At 40.1% G+C, this 19,454-nt stretch overlaps 1 protein-coding gene across 1 annotated transcript in view; it reads left to right on the top strand.

Annotated features, from left to right (window-relative positions):
* Window positions 1–12,889: 12,889 nt before the first annotated feature.
* Window positions 12,890–19,454, top strand: part of OBI1 (ORC ubiquitin ligase 1) — a 43,134-nt gene continuing 36,569 nt past the window's right edge. Inside the window, exon 1 of the mRNA XM_007960645.3 lies at window positions 12,890–13,022. Within this exon, the coding sequence (XP_007958836.3) occupies window positions 12,951–13,022 (72 nt within the window). The 5' untranslated portion in view covers window positions 12,890–12,950. The remainder of the gene's footprint in view (window positions 13,023–19,454) is intronic.

Below are 19,454 nucleotides of genomic sequence, written 5' to 3'. Positions count from 1 at the left end.
GGGCTGCAGTTATCAGTAATAATGACCTATCTCAACAACAAATGGGTAACCAAAGGAGGAAAGTGGGAAGACCCTGAGGCACAAAACCTATCCGCAGTAGGTGTGTGCCCAACCCACTCCAGCAGAGAGAGCTACTGATTGCAAAGATCAGAGAGGAGAAGTATCCTCGGTCTTAACTCTTTAGAATTTTCTGCACCCCAGAAACAACATACGCTCCAGACTCTCCATTTTCCTTTGCTCTAAAGTAATGGCTGCCAAATGAAAGATGCAAGTCACCAGAAAGGCATTTCTTTCTTTGTAAATTCATCCATTTGCATTATTCTTTATGTATCTGTGGTGGTCAGTTTGATTAAAGTGAACCTGGTAAGTATTGACTGAACTGATATATTGCAGTCTCTGTACTTTCAAGGCTGAGTCAAATCTGAAGCAAGCTGAGTTTACCAACATGATGCCAACTGTGAAGAATGATGGCACCATTTACAGTGTTCTTCTGATGTTTCTATCCATGTCCCAAAGCTCTTGGGTGTCCCACTGGTCCCTTGGAATTTCTCAGCCACTTATACCCTCTATAGAACTATAGGAGGAACTTCTATATTTTGGTAGCTCTTTTTATGCTATAATTAGATTTAGCAATTAGATTCAATGTTTTAGGCTTCTTTCAAGACCTGAAAGAACCTTTGGAGGCTATTTTGCCCAATCTCCTTGACAAACAGCTGAGAGTACTGAGGCCCACACATGTGCAATGATTTGCCCTCTGTCATGCAGGTAGGTGAGGTGTGGTGCCAACGTAACCTTCTGCCTCCTTGATTCCCGGGGTACTTAATGCTGAGACTGCTGAGAATCAAATGTGTAATCAATAACCTCACAGTAAAATGTGTTTAGGTTGTCCTAATATGGGGTCAGAGAGAGAAAGCATAAAGATGGATAGGATATTCCAGTGAACAACAGAGAAATGGGAGCTAAAAGCCCAGTGTCAAATGCATCCATGTAGAATTTGGGACAAGGACAAAGAAAAGAACTTTGGGTTGGAAATGTCTCTCAATTCTCTTTCAATCTCTCTCTTTCTCACTCTCTTTCTTTATTGCTCTCTCCTTCCCTCCTTTCTTCTTCTCTCCCTCCTTCTTCCCTTCTTTTCTTCTTTCCTATTGTTGTTTCTTAAACCCAGTTGTTTCTTTATAGAATAATTATGGGGATAGCCACGAAGCCAGGATTAGATGCACAGATAATTAAACATACGTGTCCATTAATGCACACATGAGCACATGCATGCACACACATGCATATCCTATGTACCAGAAACCAAGATCAAGGTATGTTGTTGCAGGTTGGGGTTCTCTGGGAAGCTGATTCTGAAACAGAGTTGAATATGCAGGAGGTTTGTCAGGAAATGCCCTTGTGACCAATACCAGTGAAAGGGTAGGAGAGGGAAGTAGGGTAGGGCACAGGAAGAAGTCAAGCTGGGATGCAGACCCATCAACACTTCATCAGATCCCGCAGGGAGCTCCAGAGCTAAAGCCACCCATTACAGTTGTTCTGCATTGTCCCCAAATAGCAAAGCCTTTATATCCCTGCCTCCATTAGTCTTCAGGTGTGAGCCACCCCAAGAAGAATATGACCTTGATTGAGATAGTTCTCTGTAGTTGAGGCAAACCCTGAAGGGGATGAAGGCTAAAGAGTGTCTGCTGAGAGTTCTCCCAATGAGCGGGGCAACAAGATTCCCCTGAAAGAAAATCTATGTGGCTTATCTGTGTTTAGCACATATTTTTCCAAGAAAGGGCTAGCCTGTACTGTATACATAGACACAGACACATATATAGTCTCACAAAACATGAGCACTTAGAGGGCAGGGCTGTTATATTGGAAGGATGAGCTAGCATTTGCAGCTATTGAAAAAAAAAAAAACACTCCAAAATGTCAGTGTCTTATAACAATAAAGACTTACTTCTAACTTATGTTTCAAGTCTGTTGCATGTGGCTTGAGATTCTTTTCTGTGCTGTCTTCACGGTAGGAGCCAGGCTTACAGAGAAGCCTCTACTGAAGTACTTCCAGTACTCACAGCAAAAGAAAAAGGGGCATGAGGAAGTAAGCACATAGTTGTAAAGTTTGAGTGTGGAAGACACCTATCTATATTACTTCTACTCATATTTCATTGGCCAAAGAAAGCACCATGATCAAGACAACTTCAATAGGACTGTAAATATAACTGTCTTCCAGGAAGGGGAGGAGAAGCAGATTTTGGTGGCCACTATTATAAATTTTTTACAGCCACATTAATCTCAAGGAACACTCTAGGGAGACCAAAAACAATTCTGCAAGTCACCATTTAAGTTCATGAAGTACAGAAATGGTGTGTGTTATAACTGTTGAAAGACAGGTATGAGATTTGTGTCAGGCCCTTAAGTATAGCACTTGTTAGGGCTTTGACTAGACCCAGCAGGCCCTCAATATATTTCCATAAAATTGAATTGAAATTTGGTTTTCACGTGGATTTTCCTTGAATTTTGCTCTCTATAAAGGTAACATAGGTAGCATATTTAGTAAAATATATAGTATAATGATGATGCTTTTAAGGTTGATTTTTTTTACTGTTAAAACTTTTGTGGTTATGAAAGTAATTTTTAAGTTTAAGAAAATCAGAAAAGCATAAATAAAAATCACAAATAGAAAAAAAGTATAAATAAGTAAGAATAAGACATAAATAAGGGGAAAAGTGTCTTGGTTCAGCCTGCCATAACAAAATAGCATAGACTGGATGGCTTAATCAATAGAAACTTATTTTCTCACATTTCTGGAGCCTAGAAGTCTTCTCAGAATGACAATATGGTTGAGTTTTGCTGAGGGGTCTCTCCTCGGTTTGCAGACAGCCCTCTTCTGCTTTTCTCGTACATCCTGACACTGTGGGGAGTAAGAGAGCTCTGATCTCTCTTCCTCTTCTTAGAAGGTCACAGTCCTATAAGATGAGGTCCTCACACTTATGACCTCATTAACTTAAATTACTATCTAAATACTATCTTCAGATACTTTCACATTCAGGGTTATGATATAAGAATTAAGGAGAAATCACTTAGGCAGATAGCAAGGATATGGGAGTCCTCAGTAAGGCTTTTCTTTTTAACGGGTATATTTAAAAGGGCTTTATGTTTTTCTCTTCATAAATCTTGTTTTTCTGGAAGAGGTTTTTTGCTATCAACTGAATTACTTTTTTCACTGTTTCTTGTCACTCTTGGTGCATGTATGAAAGACCCTAGAATGACTTCCAGTGGCCTAGGACTCCCTGAGAAAACAGAAAAGGCACCACAAATCCCATTTTGGAAAAAATCAGGTTTCTTCACGGAACCCTTGGAATTAGAGGTCAGTAAGTAAGTACCACTCAAAATCTGTCTTTGTCTTCCATCTATGCTTGTCTGCTAGGCCCTGGAAATTGTATTCCTAGCCCTTTTCTTAAAGGGTCTCACCTGGAGGCCAATAATCCAATTGAGAAATTAGCAAATAAAAAAATCTTATAAGAAGTGGATCTTCTTTTGTTGGTCTGTGTGGTTATATATGTGTTATGTGTGTAATCTCTAATTAATTGGGCTAAGAACAATAAGTGCTTAAATCAAATATTTTTAAGGGAAAAGTAAAAGCTGTGGTACCTTTCAGTTCATGTAACTTTAATCTTTAAAAATAAAAATAGTCTTAGGAATTATTGTGAAACTTTAACAGGTGCTCTAAAATACAAATGTCTTCAAGGTGTAAAAATGTGGTCTAAATTAGGCAGGTCAGATACCATAGGTTTGCTAAATGTTTTGAGGTTGCAAACTGCTTCTTTAGCCTTTATAAACTGTCAACTTGCCTGCTTCACAATTGGTAAGGCCTGAGAACACATGGAAGCAACCATGCCCCTAACTATGCTAAAAGAAGTCAAACTTTATCTACGTCTAGCACAGAATTAAAACAACCTACCAGGTTTTACATTAAAGTTGAAAATTGCTAAGAGTTACCATTATGACACGTAATTGAAACTACTGAAAATAAATCTACACACAAGGTGTATACAAACCAGTAAAAGGTGTTTTCATTTAAAGAGTATAAAAAGGCATGGAAATGTACATTTTGCCTAGAAATAAAGGATTGTCTTAAATTAAATAAAATAAAGTGAAGGGCTTAAGCAAATTGTGAAAAGATTGTAAAAATTAATCTTGCAAAAGAAACTCTGTGTGAACATATTAACTAAATTCAAAAGAGTATTATCTGTTTTTTTTCTGTAAATTAAACACTAAAATAAAAGCACAACAAATTTTTTTTTCTTCCTTTCTTTCTTTGAGATGGAATCTTGCTCTGTCACCCAGGCTGGAGTGCAATGTCACGACGTCAGCTCACTACAACCTCCACCTCCTGGGTTCAAGTGATTCTCCTGCCTCAGCCTCCTTAGTAGGGATTACAGGTGCGCACCACTATGCTGGACTAATTTTTTGTATTTTTAGTAGAGACAGGATGTCTCCATGTGGGTTAGACTGGTCTTAAACTACTGACCTCATGATCTGCCTACCTCGGCCTCCCAAAGTGCTGGGATTACAGGTGTCAGCTGCTGCCCAAGGTTTTCTTAAGATGTCAATCTGCTCTTTAGCAAAACTTGAAGAGAATTATAAAAGGTTTGTGGAAATCTCACTTCATGGTCAAACTGGTTAAGATTAAATAGGATTGTCTATAAGGTTTCATTAAAAGTTAGGGTTAACATTAATAGCAAACTAATGCAAAGGTGAAATTTAACTTTCTCTGTTGAACAGGATTTTCATGTAATACAAAAGGCTGATGGATGGTTTTTGCTGTTTCAAATTTTGGACTCATCATTTTGGCAAAACAAACAACTTACGGTAATCTAAAATTCTATTTCATAATATCAAGTGTTTTAAATTCCAAACATATTTGACACGTTTCCCAAAACCAAACTTTAGCCTCAAGGTTGTCTTTCCTAACCCCTTAGCTTTTGGGTGCTACAGAGGGACCCTGGAGCATCCGGAAGAAAAGTAAACAGAATTATTTAACATGTTTAGGTACATGGAATTACCAAAATAATGTCTAATACTCTTCAGGTTATATTTAGGGAATAATATTAACATGTATTCCAAAACTGTATGGGGTGTCTAACGTCTAAATATGTGCTATCAGTCACAATTAAGGTTGTTATGTTGTGTTATTGTCAACCACAAAAATAACCAAATTTCTTTGTTTCTGACTGTATCCAAACTGGACATTTTTGTCATTTACAGACAATTATTGTCTTAATTTTCTTCAAGATACGGTTTATAATCAAGCTGTGAAACTTTAACAGATGCTCTAATAACTCTAATAATAAATGTAGGTTTCTAATAACAGAAAAATGTACAGGACTCATAAAAAAGCTAAAATGTTTATGAATATCAAGCAGAACAAGAGTTAACAAAATGGACTAAACTAAGAAAACTAAGGCAATATTCTTAATTTATGCTTGAAACATTGCTAATCCTTATTTTGTTTTTCAAAGTCAAGGAAACTCTCTTAAAAGTTTTCAACACCTAAACAAGTTATACTCTCATAAACAAGATTTAAAGCATGTTTGTTTCTCCCTGCCTAGTTCCTCTAACATTTGGAAACTAGTTATAAGTATTCTTAAATTACAACAATATAGTTGTTTGCATCAGTGCAACAAGAATCCATTCTCTTTTGCAACAAAACACAATTGGAAAAACTGGTTGTTTTACCAAAGCTTTGACTGGAAGGGTCTGTTTCCCTTTAAGGAAGCAAGTTTGACTTGCAAAGCCAATAAAAGCCCCTTTAAAAAAAGTGACCTCATAATTTTCTACACAGTGCACAAGGGTTGTTGACCTGTGGTAAGTAAAGAATGTCACTTTTTAACAGGCCAGAAACTCCATGCTTCTGGAACCTCAAGAAGAAAGAAGTTTACCCAACTCACATGTATTTAAAGGTACAAACCCATGTCTGGGCTTGGTTTTAAAAATCCTATCTAAGATTCCTTGCGGAACAGAGTTCCATCAAAGCCAATCAAAAAGGCCTGTATAGAGGTAATTATTCTTGCTGCACTTTATGCAAATAATCAGGCCAAGTATAAAACTAAAGTTTATTTTGCAAACAGCTCAGTCCTAACATAAGTTGTTTGTAACAAAAACAATGACCGGAGAGAGATAAGTTATGTTTGTTTTGTTTGTTTTGTTTTTGAGACCGAGTCTCGCTGTGTTGCCCAGGCTGGAGTGCAGTGGCGTGATCTCAGCTCACTGCAAGATCCGCCTCCTGGGTTCACGGCATTCTCCTGCCTTAGCCTCCGGAGTAGCTGGGACTACAGGCGCCCGCCACCACGCCCGGCTAATTTTTTGTATTTTTAGTAGAGACGGGGTTTCACCATGTTAGCCAGGATGATCTCGATCTCCTGACCTCGTGATCCGCTGGCCTCGATCTCCCAAAGTGCTGGGATTAGAGGCGTGAGCCACTACGCCCAGCCATAAATTATGTTTTAAAACTTATCATACATCTGTCATTAACTTTTAGACTCATTAGTCGTTTTAAATTCCCGCCTACATTTTAAACTAACCAGGCTTATTCCTGTAAGTCAACCACCAATCTTCAGCTGTGGCTCACGGAAACAGAAAGGGTTGGGTAATGTAAAAATCCAGAACATATGTAACAAACCTGCACGTTGTGCACATGTACCCTAGAACTTAAAGTATATTAAAAAAAAAAAAATCCAGAACACTGTTCTAGTGCTGGGCAATTATCCTATAAATCCTGTCGGGTAACCTATAACCCCAAAGTTTCCTTCTTTTGAGGCGGGGGGGAGTAAAACCAAGAAAACTTAACAAAGACAAGCCCGATACACCCACCTACAACAGCACAACCCATCTAAATGGCTCAAAGGTATAAAACAAACTCTGTTGTCATGTCATGACCTATATTGCCTCCACTAATAATGGTAGTCTTAATACTCATATTTAAACCCTATATTTATAAACCTCCTTGTAAAGTTTGTCTCTTCTCACCTAGAAACCATCAAGCTTTAAATGCTGCTGCAAATGAGGCCAAAAATAAAACTGCTCTTCTACCAAGGACCCTTAAATCAACCCTAGGAGGAGCCCTAGCTACTGTTTCCATACCACGCCCCTCTCCAGCAGGAAGTAGCCAGAAGTCTGGCCCAATTCCGCCTAACAGCAGATAGCGATTCCATTCTTGAGGGGGGAAATACATTATAGGAGATAGAAAGAAATTATTAGGTAGACAGGGTAAAGAAAGTCCCCGGCGGAAAACTTTCCTTCTAACAAAAAGCAGCTAAGAAATAGCTCCCTTTCTAACTTCATGCAGTTCAAAGAAATCACTTTTCTTCTAACAAAGAACAGCCTGAAAGATCGGGCTGTAAAAACAGATAAACAGGTTGGGCACAAAAGAGTCGGGGAGTCTCCTGGGTAATCTACCAAATTTCACACTCATACAGTGGGCCCCAGTAAAAACAGTGGGCCTTAATAAGCACATTCCTTTCCCTTTAGGCACACTAAGATAGGGAAGCTAAAAGCGAACTCTGAGATGAGGTGGGGGCGATACCTACAACTGCAAGAAGATGTCCGGGAACAGACACAGAAACCCTGCCTCCTAGATAAGCAAAACAAAGCAGCACAGACTAAGAATTTGCCTATGGCCGGCCGCGGTGGTTCACGCCCAGCGCTTTGGGAGGCTGAGGCAGGCGGATCACCTGAGGTCAGGAGTTCGAGACCATCCTGGCCAACATGGTGAAACCCTGTCTCTACAAACACACACACACAAAAGCCGGGCATGATGGCGCGCGCATGTAATCCCAGCTACTCGGGAGGCTGGGTGGGAGAACTGCTTGAACCTGGGAGGCGGAGCTTGCAGTGAGCCCGGACAGCGACACTGCACTCCAGCCTGGGCGACGCAGCGAGACTCCAGCTCAAAAAAAACAAGAGTCTGCCTACATAATCAAGGAATGGGGTGAATGGGGTGAGAACTGATAGAAATCTCTGCTCTATGCAGACAGCACATCTGGCCCCAACTAAATCTTTGGGTCTTAGGAAGATAAGTTCCCCACCCACCACTCCTCACTAGCCCGTTTATAAAACCCTAACATTTTTACCGCGACTTGGCAACCTGCTTGAGACCCTTCTCTGTGACAGAAAGCTGTTCTTTCTTTTTGCCTATTGAACTCCTGCACCAATCTCACTGTGTGTGTGCGTGTTTCCGCAACCTCTATTTCCTTGGCTGTGAGATCAAGAACCTTGGTATTTACCCCGGACAACGAGTCCGCTTCACAATGACTGGGAGCATTGAGGTGTTGAGCCCTATTTCTAGGAAAAGCAACTTGAGAACTCCATGGTTAAGTTTAGCATGCCTTTGTGGGAGTGGTACCCTCAGACAGAATGCAATTATTTGTAGAGCTTCAGTAAATAGAATGAAAACATTAGTTTTATTAAAAGGGGCCTTACTTTGGGTTCCTATGGCGGAGCGTCACCTTGGAATTTCTGTTCACACATAAAATAAGGTAGGAAGAAAATGAATGTGCTATGATGGGCAACTTAAGAGACAAAAGCAGTCAGTATCTCAGAGTTGGGTTCCCTATTCTGCTACTTTGCCCCACAGCCTCTCCTCCTTGGTGGTTCCTGTTACAATATTCCTAGAAGTGATATTTGCTTCATTTATTCTCCAGCACTCAACAAACATTTGTGAAGCACCACTTAGCCTTAGGTAGAACTAAAATATTCTTTTTTAAATGACCTAATTTAAAACAGTCACCCAATTTGCAACATTTAAAAATATTTAAAATTATAACTTGCTGTGTCACAATGGCCAGAGGCTAAACAAGAGAGAAATAAGAGCATCCAGAGAGAAATTACTATACAAATAGGCATTTCGTGATTGAATAGAAGAGTTGGGCTCAGTTGTTCCATTTATAAAGTGGTTCATTAATAGTACAGTGGCTGGCACATCATTGGTAGTAAATAAAATATTTGTTGAATGAGTAAATGAAGGGAAAGATCTTTTTTGTTTGATTCACAGTTGTATACCTACTCTTACACCAGTGTCTGGCACATGAAAGAAGTTTAAAATATTGGCGTATTGAACAAATAAATAACTATTTTTATTTATTTATTTATTTATTCTGCAATTACTATACTGTGATTACATACAAAGTTGATGTGCGGGTTCAGTATTAAAATCTCAACTGCTACTCAAGAGGCTAGAGTTAGTTCCAAAACAGTGCCACGTAACTTTTCCCACTAAAATGTAAGCTCCATGAGATGGAGCTTTGTCTGAGTTAGTTGGGCCTTAATGCTTTTAATAAAAATACATTAAATGAATGACTGCTAACTTCTAGGAGTTTTACAGTGAAAGCAAACAACATGTGTCAATCTATTCTAAAAAATCAAAACCGAAACCGAAACCCACTGTTTAAGAGAAACGCAAGGTTTCTGCTGCAGTAACAAGTTTTTCATGCCAACATCTTGAGACGCCTTAGTTCAGAATTCCTAGTCTGTGAGAGCACCATAGCATACCTGACATTCATGCTACTGGGCCAGCACCCCTGATTAATTTTTAATGTATCTTTATGAGTTTCCTCAGTGTTAACCACAATCCAGGTGGGGGGGTGTACAAATTTAAAACAAAAAAAAAGTCTTTCAGGAATGAAAAATAAATGTAAGCTGAAATCAATATTTATGAAGTTGTGATTAATTGACTGATGACCAAATGATTACAAAACGTCTGTCTGAAACATCTACTCAAATTTATTAGCTTTGACCAAAAAAAATTAAAAAACAATCCGAACTGGGTCAATGAAAGAATAATGCATTCCTAATCAATTTTTAATAGCACTTAAGATTTTATATTTTTTCAAACTTGCTTTTAAATAATTTATCATCAAAATGAATCTGATTTAAACATGGGGTAAAAGGTGTTCCATGGCTATTTGATGGTTTTCTTAGCAAAGAAATTCAATTATGACTGACTTTTTATTACTGAGCTACTTTATTAATAATAGTTCATCTTGCACTTACACAAAGGCATTGGGCCAATATTCTCAGAAAGTCTAGTAAGTGTGATCTAGGATTTAGCCCCAATTCTACTGTTATCTGGTGGTTTACCTTACGTAGGCCTCGATTTCCTCATCTGTGAAAGGAAAGGCCTGCATAACAATCCCTAAGAGCTCTTTTAGCTCTAAATATTTATAATTCTAAGGATGTAGGACAACTTTAGCCCATTCCAGGTGTCAAATGTAATAGAACTCGTCAGATCACAGGGCTGCTCATAAAGCTACCAACATGTGGTGATCAAAATTAAGCAGCAGTGAACCACGTAATTTTTGTTTTCCTATTAGGGTAATGGTAGGATGGTTTAGTGATTTGGGCCAAACGACATCTATTTAGAACATGATTTGTCAAAAAATGGGAAATGTCCTTCACAGAGCAGAGAAGAGATAATTTCTGACCTTAAGCCACTTGCATTATTAAAAGCAAAGCCTGGGAACCAGCCTGGCATGAATCTGGACTGAGGAAGAGTCCTAATCAATCTATATTGCTAACAATATTATTTGGATATGTGTGTGCAAGTGTGAGGGTATATGTGTATTGATTCATAAAACATTAAGTGAATAAAGCAGGTATGTTATGTTGTGACTTTGTGCCTATGTATACAGTAATAGATAAATTAATATGTTTTAAGGATATATTCTAGAATGTTAATAGTGATTTCCACATTGGATACAGAGTTGAGGCAGAAATATGGAGGAACTTTTACTTACTGTTTTATATACTTTTTAATGGTTTATTTTTCTTAAAATGAGCATGTGTTATTTTTATAATTCTCAAAAAGCAATAGAATCTTCCATTTTGAGATTAAAAACAAGTAAAGACACTGTTTAAAATAAAACAGACTGGGTTTATTATAAAGTTAGGCTGTCGCAAATGAGAATATTACTATTTGTGGAACAGTAACCTAGCACAGACATTAGATAAATTGGATGCGATCCCCGACCTCAAGAAACATAGCCTGTTGTGGGGACAAACACATGACCAACTATAATACAATGTCATCAGCAGAGAAATAGCTGTATGGACTGTGCACTGAAACACTGAGAAGCTGTGGCAGTGCTATGAAATGTGGAAAGAGATGTTAGAAATTGTCCAGATTTTAATACTTAAAATGCAGGATATGATTTTTAAAATTATCTTTATGACTAGGTATTGACAGCCATCAACAAGATGATTTACAAGGAAATGGAATTGCCCCATTAAGTAATGGAAATGTTTTTAAAATAAATGTCTTTACAATAGAATACTATTGAGTCTTAAAAAAATAATAAAATCCTGTCATTTGCAACAACATGGATGAACCTGGAGGATGTTGTGTTGAGTGAAACAAGCCAGACACAGAAAGACAATTACCACATAATCTCACATGTACAATCTAACAAAGTTGATCTCATAAAAGTATAGAGCAGAATAGTGCTCACAGCTGTAATCCGTAGGCCAAGGAGGGGGGATCCATTGAGCCCAGGAGTTCCAGACCAGCCTGGGCAACATGGGGAAACCACTCCCTGACCCTCGAGGCCGGCAGATCACTTCAGGTCAGGAGTTGGACACCAGCCTGATCAACATGGTGAAACCCTGTCTTTACTAAAAATACAAAAATTAGCCAGGCGTGGTGGCGCATGCCTGTAATCCCAGCTACTCAGGAGGCTGGCTGTGGCAGGCGGACAGGATCGCTTGAGCCTGGAAGATCGCTGTGTTGGAACCACTACACTCCAGTCTGGGTGACAGAGCTAGACCCTGTCTCAAAAAACAAAACAAAACAAAAGTTGCCTGAAGCCATGGAGCTACCATTTAGGTAGGAAGTTGTTGGGGGCAGGGATTTCCGCTGGAGCAGCCCAGGTCCAGAACCGTTTCTTTTAACCATGAGGCTGCTTCTTGAAGTCATACTGCCTGTTTTTCAGAAAGATTAGTAAAAGTTGTCCCAGTGGTCTTGTTTTTAAATCTCTCAACTCACAGATTTTATTTGTTAGCGTAATTTATCACATCAGCTCTTCCTCGCTTAAAGTAAGTTGCAGATAAATTCCAAATCTGCTATACTTCATTTAAGATGAATTTAGGAACTTTTAGATTTTTTCTTTTTTTTTTTTTTTGTTGGTAGGAAAAGCTAATTTATAACCTCACAAATAATTCTCCCTTGGGGTTAACAGCAGAGCGGTATATTTCGTATCCAACCATGCACCTGAAGTCAAGACGTTAAAACGTTAAATCTCCTTTTGGTGGAAAACCCAGAACAGCCCAAGGGAAAGCGTATTTTCAGGGAAAGCTGCGATTAAACGTATCCGGATCGTCTCAGACACAGATAAGGAGACAATCACTGTTTTCTTAAGTGAATTATTGTACCCTCTGGAAGCACATTATATTATTTGAGTGGAAAGAGAACTGACAGAGGTGGAAAGCTGTTTTGAAAAAAAATTGAAACGTGTAGATAACGTCTTTTCTCTTCATGTTTTGATTGCGCTGTGTTGACGGACTGTGTGGGGTTTAATAATTAGGGAAAAAATCTCCTTCACCCCATCCAATCCCCGATAACAATTTGGGGATTTTAAAAATCGCCTTTCCGTATCTTCCTCTCTTCTCTCCACTATTACGCATTCCTTTAGATTTTCCAAGATCCTCGAGACTTGTAGTAAACTACCTTCCTACACATTCGTAGGTATCTTCCAGCTCCCTAACCAGTGATTTTGTTTTATTTTATTTTATTTATTTATTTATTAATGAAAGGAAAATGCCTTGGAGATCGCGCGTTTCCAAAGTGCGTTTTCTCTCCCAGGCGGGTTATGGTCCTATCGGGCCGCCGTAGCCGGTCCGCGCGTGCCCAGTCTTGGCGAGGAGTCGCGGTAGGTCGGCGGGACTTCCGTGTTGGCGGGATTCTGAACGCTGCCATGGCTCAGACCGTGCAGAATGTTACATTGTCGCTCACTCTGCCCATCACGTGCCACATTTGCTTGGGGAAGGTAATGGGTGATTGTGGGCACAGCTACAAAACGGGGTTGGATATGAAGTCGCTTGCCGGGCCGAGGGAGGTCTCGTGCGGGGGCGGGGAAGGGGCGTGAGGCGCCGAGATGGGAGAAAACGCTCACCCGCGTTCTTGATGGGAGGGCGCGTCCTGGGAGACTGGGGCAGTGCACCGTGATTAATGGTTTCATCTGGGCGCCTTTGGGAAGGGGGTGACAGCGGCCCGTGGTCTGCCAGGAGGACGGCGAGACGGCCCTGCCACCGCCCGCGGCCTCACACCGGCAAGACGCCGGCCTCGCAGGAGGCCCCATCAGAAACACGTCGCAGCGATATTTAACTTTCCTGTGGAGGCCCGCATGGCGTGTAGTGAAGCCTATTAAAACACATTTCCTGGGAGCCTCACCTCGGGCTCTTTAGTCTTCCGTGTAACTAGTGTTCATCTTCTGGGGCCTACGGTGCTGTGTATTGAGTCTTTTCCATTTCCAACACCTTTTGCCTTTTCTTATCCTGGCCTTGAGGATGACCTTTGCTCCGAATTCCTAATTTGAAAAGTAAATAGTAAGTGCCCGTGGAGGGTATTAGAATAAGAGGTGTGGCCTTTAACTCCCAAGAATGGGTCAGTCAGGAGATAGAATACTCTCTCTTTATGATGCAAGAGGTGCCTACTGTGTTTGTGAAACAAGGTAGGGAAAGTGGTTCAGACTTAGAAACGGAGCTTTGAATATTCTAATACATTCCTCTGCTCTTTCGTTTCCATTTGCGCCTCACTTTCGGTGTTTTAAAGAGCATTTCTTTACCGAATAGATCAAGAAGGGGAAAGATACAACCACCAATTTTTTTCCACCCTGAATTATTTTTACGTCTGTAGTGTGTCTGGGTGTGTGTTTACCCCCCAGCGCAGACTGAAACTACAGCCGTAGACTTAGATTTGAGAAATACAGACTTCTAGAGCAAGCATTTGAGTGCTGGCCAGTACGATCTGCCTGGGGTGATTCAAGTTCTGTGTGAATTTACTGGTTTCAAAAAGTAGAAGTAAGTCAGCATTGGAAGCAACTGATAATTCTTGATAGCAGTCAGAATGAAATGCCAATGAAATAGCAAATGTGCTGGGAGATTATGTATTGGGGATGGCTTGATCAATTTGACTGGAGAGATTAAGGATGGCCTCCTCGAGGGTGGTGGTTGAGCTGGCATTTGCTACTACCTACTGCCTGCATGCATGGCTAGGGGGAGGGAAGAAGCGATGTTTCTATTTGCCGCAGTCTGCATTTGGCTCCTGACATAAAGTCCCTGGAAATGGGTGTTAAATTCTGAGTTAATTTCCTCCAACACTAGCTTTAAAGGCTGATAAAAATATGCTTGGGAAGTAATTTTTTACACATTATACCTAGTTTCCATTGGTTACAGGCTGTCTTTTGCAATTGTGTTGACAGTGTTCTGTCTGATTTACCAAACCTATACTTTCTGTATTTAATGAGAGTGATACCTCATAGAATATAGTGAGTGATTTGCAGACTACAGAGTGCTTTTGTATGCATATATTATTTTGTTTACTCTTCACACCAGTGCTTTAAGATAGGGCTGTTTTTCCATTTTTAAAATAAGAATACTAAAGCTTAGAGTCTTTGTGGTTGAACCTCTATACCATCATTTGTGTCTTCGGAGAACTAAGGCTTTGAGTCTTCACAGTTGAACCTCTATCATTATCATCATTTGTCTTCAGATTACTTCGTAAAACACTCACCTAAGCTCATCCATGACAGCAGGCACTTTTAGTGGTTTTTTTTTTTCCTGTATTGGTTAACTTTATTATAAAATAAAAATCAGATAATAAAAATAAAAAGATTAAGACTTTTTAGGCCGGGCGCGGCGGCTCACACCTGTAATCCGAGCACTTTGGGAGGCCGAGGCAGGCGGATCGCCTTAGGTCAGGAGTTTGAGACTACCTTGGCCAATATGGTGAAACCCCATTGCTACTAAAAATACAAAATTTGTCGGGTGTGGTGGCAGGCTCCTGTAATCCCAGTTGAGGCAGGAGAATCGCTTGAACCTGGGAGGCTGAGGTTGCAGTGAGCCGAGATCGCGCCATTACACTCCAGCCTGGGAGACAAGAGAGAGACTTTGTCTCAAAAAAAAAAAAAAAAAAGAAAGAAAGAAAGAAAGAAAAAATAAGGATTTTTAAACTGGCTTCCCCATCCGCCTCCCCGGCCAGATACCACCATGGAAGCAGAAATTTCGGTGAGGGCCTGAGTTCTACATTCAGACTAGCCGGGTTCTAATCTTACCAGTCATACAACCTTTTACAAGTTACTTAACTTTTTGAATTTTTCTGAGATAGAGTTTTGCTGTTGTTGCCCGGGCTGGAGTGCAATGGCGCCATCTCTGCTCACCGCAACCTTCGCCTCCCGGATTCAAGCAGTTCTCCTGCCTCAGCCTCCCGAGTAGCTGGATTACACGCATGCGCCACCACACTCAGCTAATTTTGTATTTTTGGAAGAAACGGGGTTTCTCCATGTTGGTCAGGCTGGTCTTGAACTCCCGACCTCAGGTGATCTGCCCGCCTCGGCCTCTGTGCACAGCCACTGTGCCCGGCTGAAGTTACTAAACTCTTTTGAGCCTGTTTCCTTATCTGTAACAGTAGAAATATGGTAATAACGTGAATTCCCTATCCTTTCAGTTTTCAGAAGATTAAACAAAGCATGTGCAAAGTTCAGCATAAAGTCTGGCACATAATATTTAATAACTGTTAGCTTTTGCTGTGGCCATTGAGGCCAGCTCTCAAACTGAGGAAACCAGCCTTTTCCAGTAATTGTTCTTCCCAGTTGCTTTATGAAGCTGGAGCACTTCTAAATGAAGATTTGCATTCCCAACCAAATGAGACCTGTTTGTTCTGGAAATTGCCACAGTATATCCAGAATTTTCAACTGGTTCCATGACTCTTGCCTTTTGTATAGTGAAAGCAAATTCAATATGATTGTGCTTCTCACCCTTCTACACATATTATACTGTGAGATACTAAAAATGGCGTGTCCTCAGGTTCACTTCTGCTTCCCTAACATAGAGCATCTCTGGCCACTTCTGAGAATGGTCCTAAGGTCCTTCCTGCCTAGCTCTTTTTTAAAGATATTTGTTCTTGTGCCACTGTCACCATATGTTCCCAGATCTCACAGTCACCATCTTCTCTTTTGATTATTTGATTATTCCAGTTTGTGATGGAGGGTCACAAAGTGGATACCATGAAGGGGGAGAGGTGAGGGCAGGGCATTAAATCTGAAAAGATAGATGCCAGTGGGGATGGAGAGGAAGGAGAGAGAGCCTAAGTGTTCACCTGTTAATGCTTTGCTTTTGCACTTAAAATTGGAAAATTCAGACCTCTGTCTCTACTTCAGTCTTAAAAGTGAATTTTCTCTACCCAATAATGTTTTTAGTTACTGTGTAAATGTTGTAAGTAAGAGTTGTATGTGGCCTGAAGAAGTTAGGTACCATCCTATGGGATGATTTTTGTATAACATATTTTCTTGCCTATTCTTCCTTTTTTTTTTTTTTAATTTCTTAGACTGGTGGGCCAGCCAGCAGAAATGTAGTAATGATCTATCCCAGGGTATCTGTTAAGTGACATTTTGATAGTGCTACCAGGCTGTTACAAACCAGTTTACCTCTAGATAATTCCGGGGTTTATCTTTTCAATTGAGACTCAAACTGTGAAACCAAATTATGGGCATGTAATACTTTCTATTGGCCATGCATGCATTTTGCCATGAGTGAAAGCCAAATGTGGCCCGCAGTTGGTTTTATGAAAGGGTGAAAGAGATTCTCAAGAGAAGTGCAAAGTAATGCTTTTTCAACATAAATGTATCATATTCAGTTATTTCTCATTTGACTCTGAGTCCAGTTTTGGGCCCTACACTTTAAGATAAACAACCAGAGTATTTTGAAAGCATTTGGGAGAGAATGAAATTGGGGTTGGAATGTAGGTGGACTGAAATAGTGCTGGAATGAATGGATATGATAGAGAATCTTTAAATAATTAAAATATTTTTCATTTGGAAGGGACTCAGGCCTTGTGTGGCTCCATAAAATAATGATTTCTACTTAATGTAAAGGTCAAGCTTTCTGGCTGAAATAACCAGAAATGAAATCAGCTTCCTTATAATGCAGGAGTTCCTTTGTCTTGGAGTATCCTCTAATAGAGTGTTTCCCATAAGGAATGCTATCAAAAGGATCCCTTCTTTAGGGGATGCCTCTCTGCTTCTCACCCATATTGTTTATTTAAAATATTGAAAAGATAGGGCTAGGGACAAAGCCTTATGCAACTTAGAGTCCTCACTGCAGTATGACAAAATTCATTAATCACTGTTCACTTGGAGCTGTTGATTGACCAGCAAGTCATCCACGTCAGTACATGGAGCCCATGTTTGAGTCCTGATTGCCTCTCAGTTCCCAAGAGTGGATTTAAGAACCAGCCTTGTACATAATTGTCATAAGTAATTTGCTTTGGAAAAAAGCCATATGGACTGCAAGTTCTACATTTTTCTCTTTTTTCCAGTTTAAAATAAGTTTGAAGGATTTAGTCACTTTCAGAAAAGTCTAACAATATTGTATTTTTACATAGTGTATAATAAATTAATTCAAAAATCATAGATGTATCCTAGTAATTTTCAGGGTTGGTATGTAATAGCTGACATACTTACTTGACAAATACAGTTCCAGTTTATCCTAAAGCATTTCTGGTAGGGATGAAGGTGGGAGAGAAGAGATGTATCATCTCTCCTTTTACCTGGACAGGAATGAGGAACCAGTACTATAGGCATTAAATGACTTATTTCACACAGGTTTTTTTTTCCTTAAGTTATAGGACCTAAATTTTGGCCCAGAGCCAGGGATGTCTTAAAACGTAACCAAGAGCTATCCAGGAATTCTACTTTGAAAAGTTTCCAAATTCCTAATGTTGAAGTAGTAGTGCCCCTATCATAGTCATTTTTACACTGAAGACTAATCCTTTTCGTTGTCTTTCCAGGTCTTCACTAGAGAAACCCATAAAGTTTTGACAAGGTGCTAGAAAGAATAGTATTCGTTCTAGAAGCAGAGTAGGCTCTTGTCTCTAGTGAGGGGAGGATGCTAGAAGGGCAGAGGGGTTGATTTTATAATAGATATAATTGCAAGACCAGTTGGTAAAGTTCATCAATACCCTCTTCCCTCCCATCACCTCCATCAGCGTCCAGGATCTCACTTCCTTCAGGCACATCGTCTTGTATTTATTATTCCCAGATTATTGTTCACTAACCCTGCTCCAAGGAAGAAATAGCTGTTTCTTAGTTGAAATAACACATGATTTTGCAGTTGAATCACATTGAGTACAAATGCTAGCTCTACCATTTATAACCCATATCATCATTTCTTAGAGTCTCAGTTTCCACAACTGAAAATGGATTTGATACTAACAGTCCCACTAGCTTATTAGTAAGATTCCTGTGAATATCCCATACTAGTGGTTCTCAACTAGGTGGAGGTAGATTTTGTCCCCCAGGGACATGGGGCAGTGTGTGGAGGCATCTCTCATTGTTTTCAAGGGGCTGCTGCTCGCATCTGGTGGGTAGAGCCCAGGGATGCTGCTAGACAAACATCCTGTAATATGCAGGAAACCCCCTAAAACAAAAATTTCTTCAGTCCAAAATGTTAGTAATGCCAAAGTTGAGAAACGCTGTTTGAAGCCAGTGTATAACTCCTGGTGGGTGAGTCTAGGATGATACGGATATTAATGAACAACAGCCTTGGGCATGTCTCTGCCCAAGTATACTTGCTTTTTTTAAGAAAGGGGATTTGGTGGTAGATTGGAGTCTCTTAATACTGGAACATCCTTAAAAGAAATGAAATATCAGAGTAGAGTAACAGATTATAAGGTTAATATATCTGCCCCAAGGACTGCCCCCTCAGGCCCATTCCAGTAAGAAGGGCCCATCCTTTACACCTGGGGGATATACCCTAGGGCAGGAGTCGCCAGTCTCAGTCCGGTACTGGTCAGTCAGTGGCCTATCAGGAACCAGGACTGCACAGCAGAAGGTGAGCAGGGAGTGAGGTGGCGTTACCACCTGAGCTGCGCCTCCTATCAGATCAGAGGCAGCATTAGATTCTCATAGGAGCACGAACCCGAATGTAAACTGTGCATGCAAGGGATCTAGATTGTGTGCTCCTTATGAGATTCTAATGCCTAATGTTCTGAGGTGGAACCCTCCAGTCTGTGGAAAAATTGTCTTCCATGAAACCAGTCCCTAGTGCCAAAAAGGTTGGGGACCACTCCCTAGGATAGCACTTTAATGTGCTTACTCCAGATGAGTTTGGAATTGTATGTTACTTACCATTGCCATTTTTTGGTCTTGTATTTTTATTTCATGAGTTCTGTTTTATTGCAACAGGCCTCATTGGAGAGTAAA

Source organism: Chlorocebus sabaeus, chromosome 3 (assembly GCF_047675955.1).
Source record: "Chlorocebus sabaeus isolate Y175 chromosome 3, mChlSab1.0.hap1, whole genome shotgun sequence".
In the NCBI taxonomy this organism is placed as follows: domain Eukaryota; kingdom Metazoa; phylum Chordata; class Mammalia; order Primates; family Cercopithecidae; genus Chlorocebus; species Chlorocebus sabaeus.
Note: the sequence above shows the minus strand (reverse complement) of the source record. Positions and strands in the feature narration are given on the sequence as shown.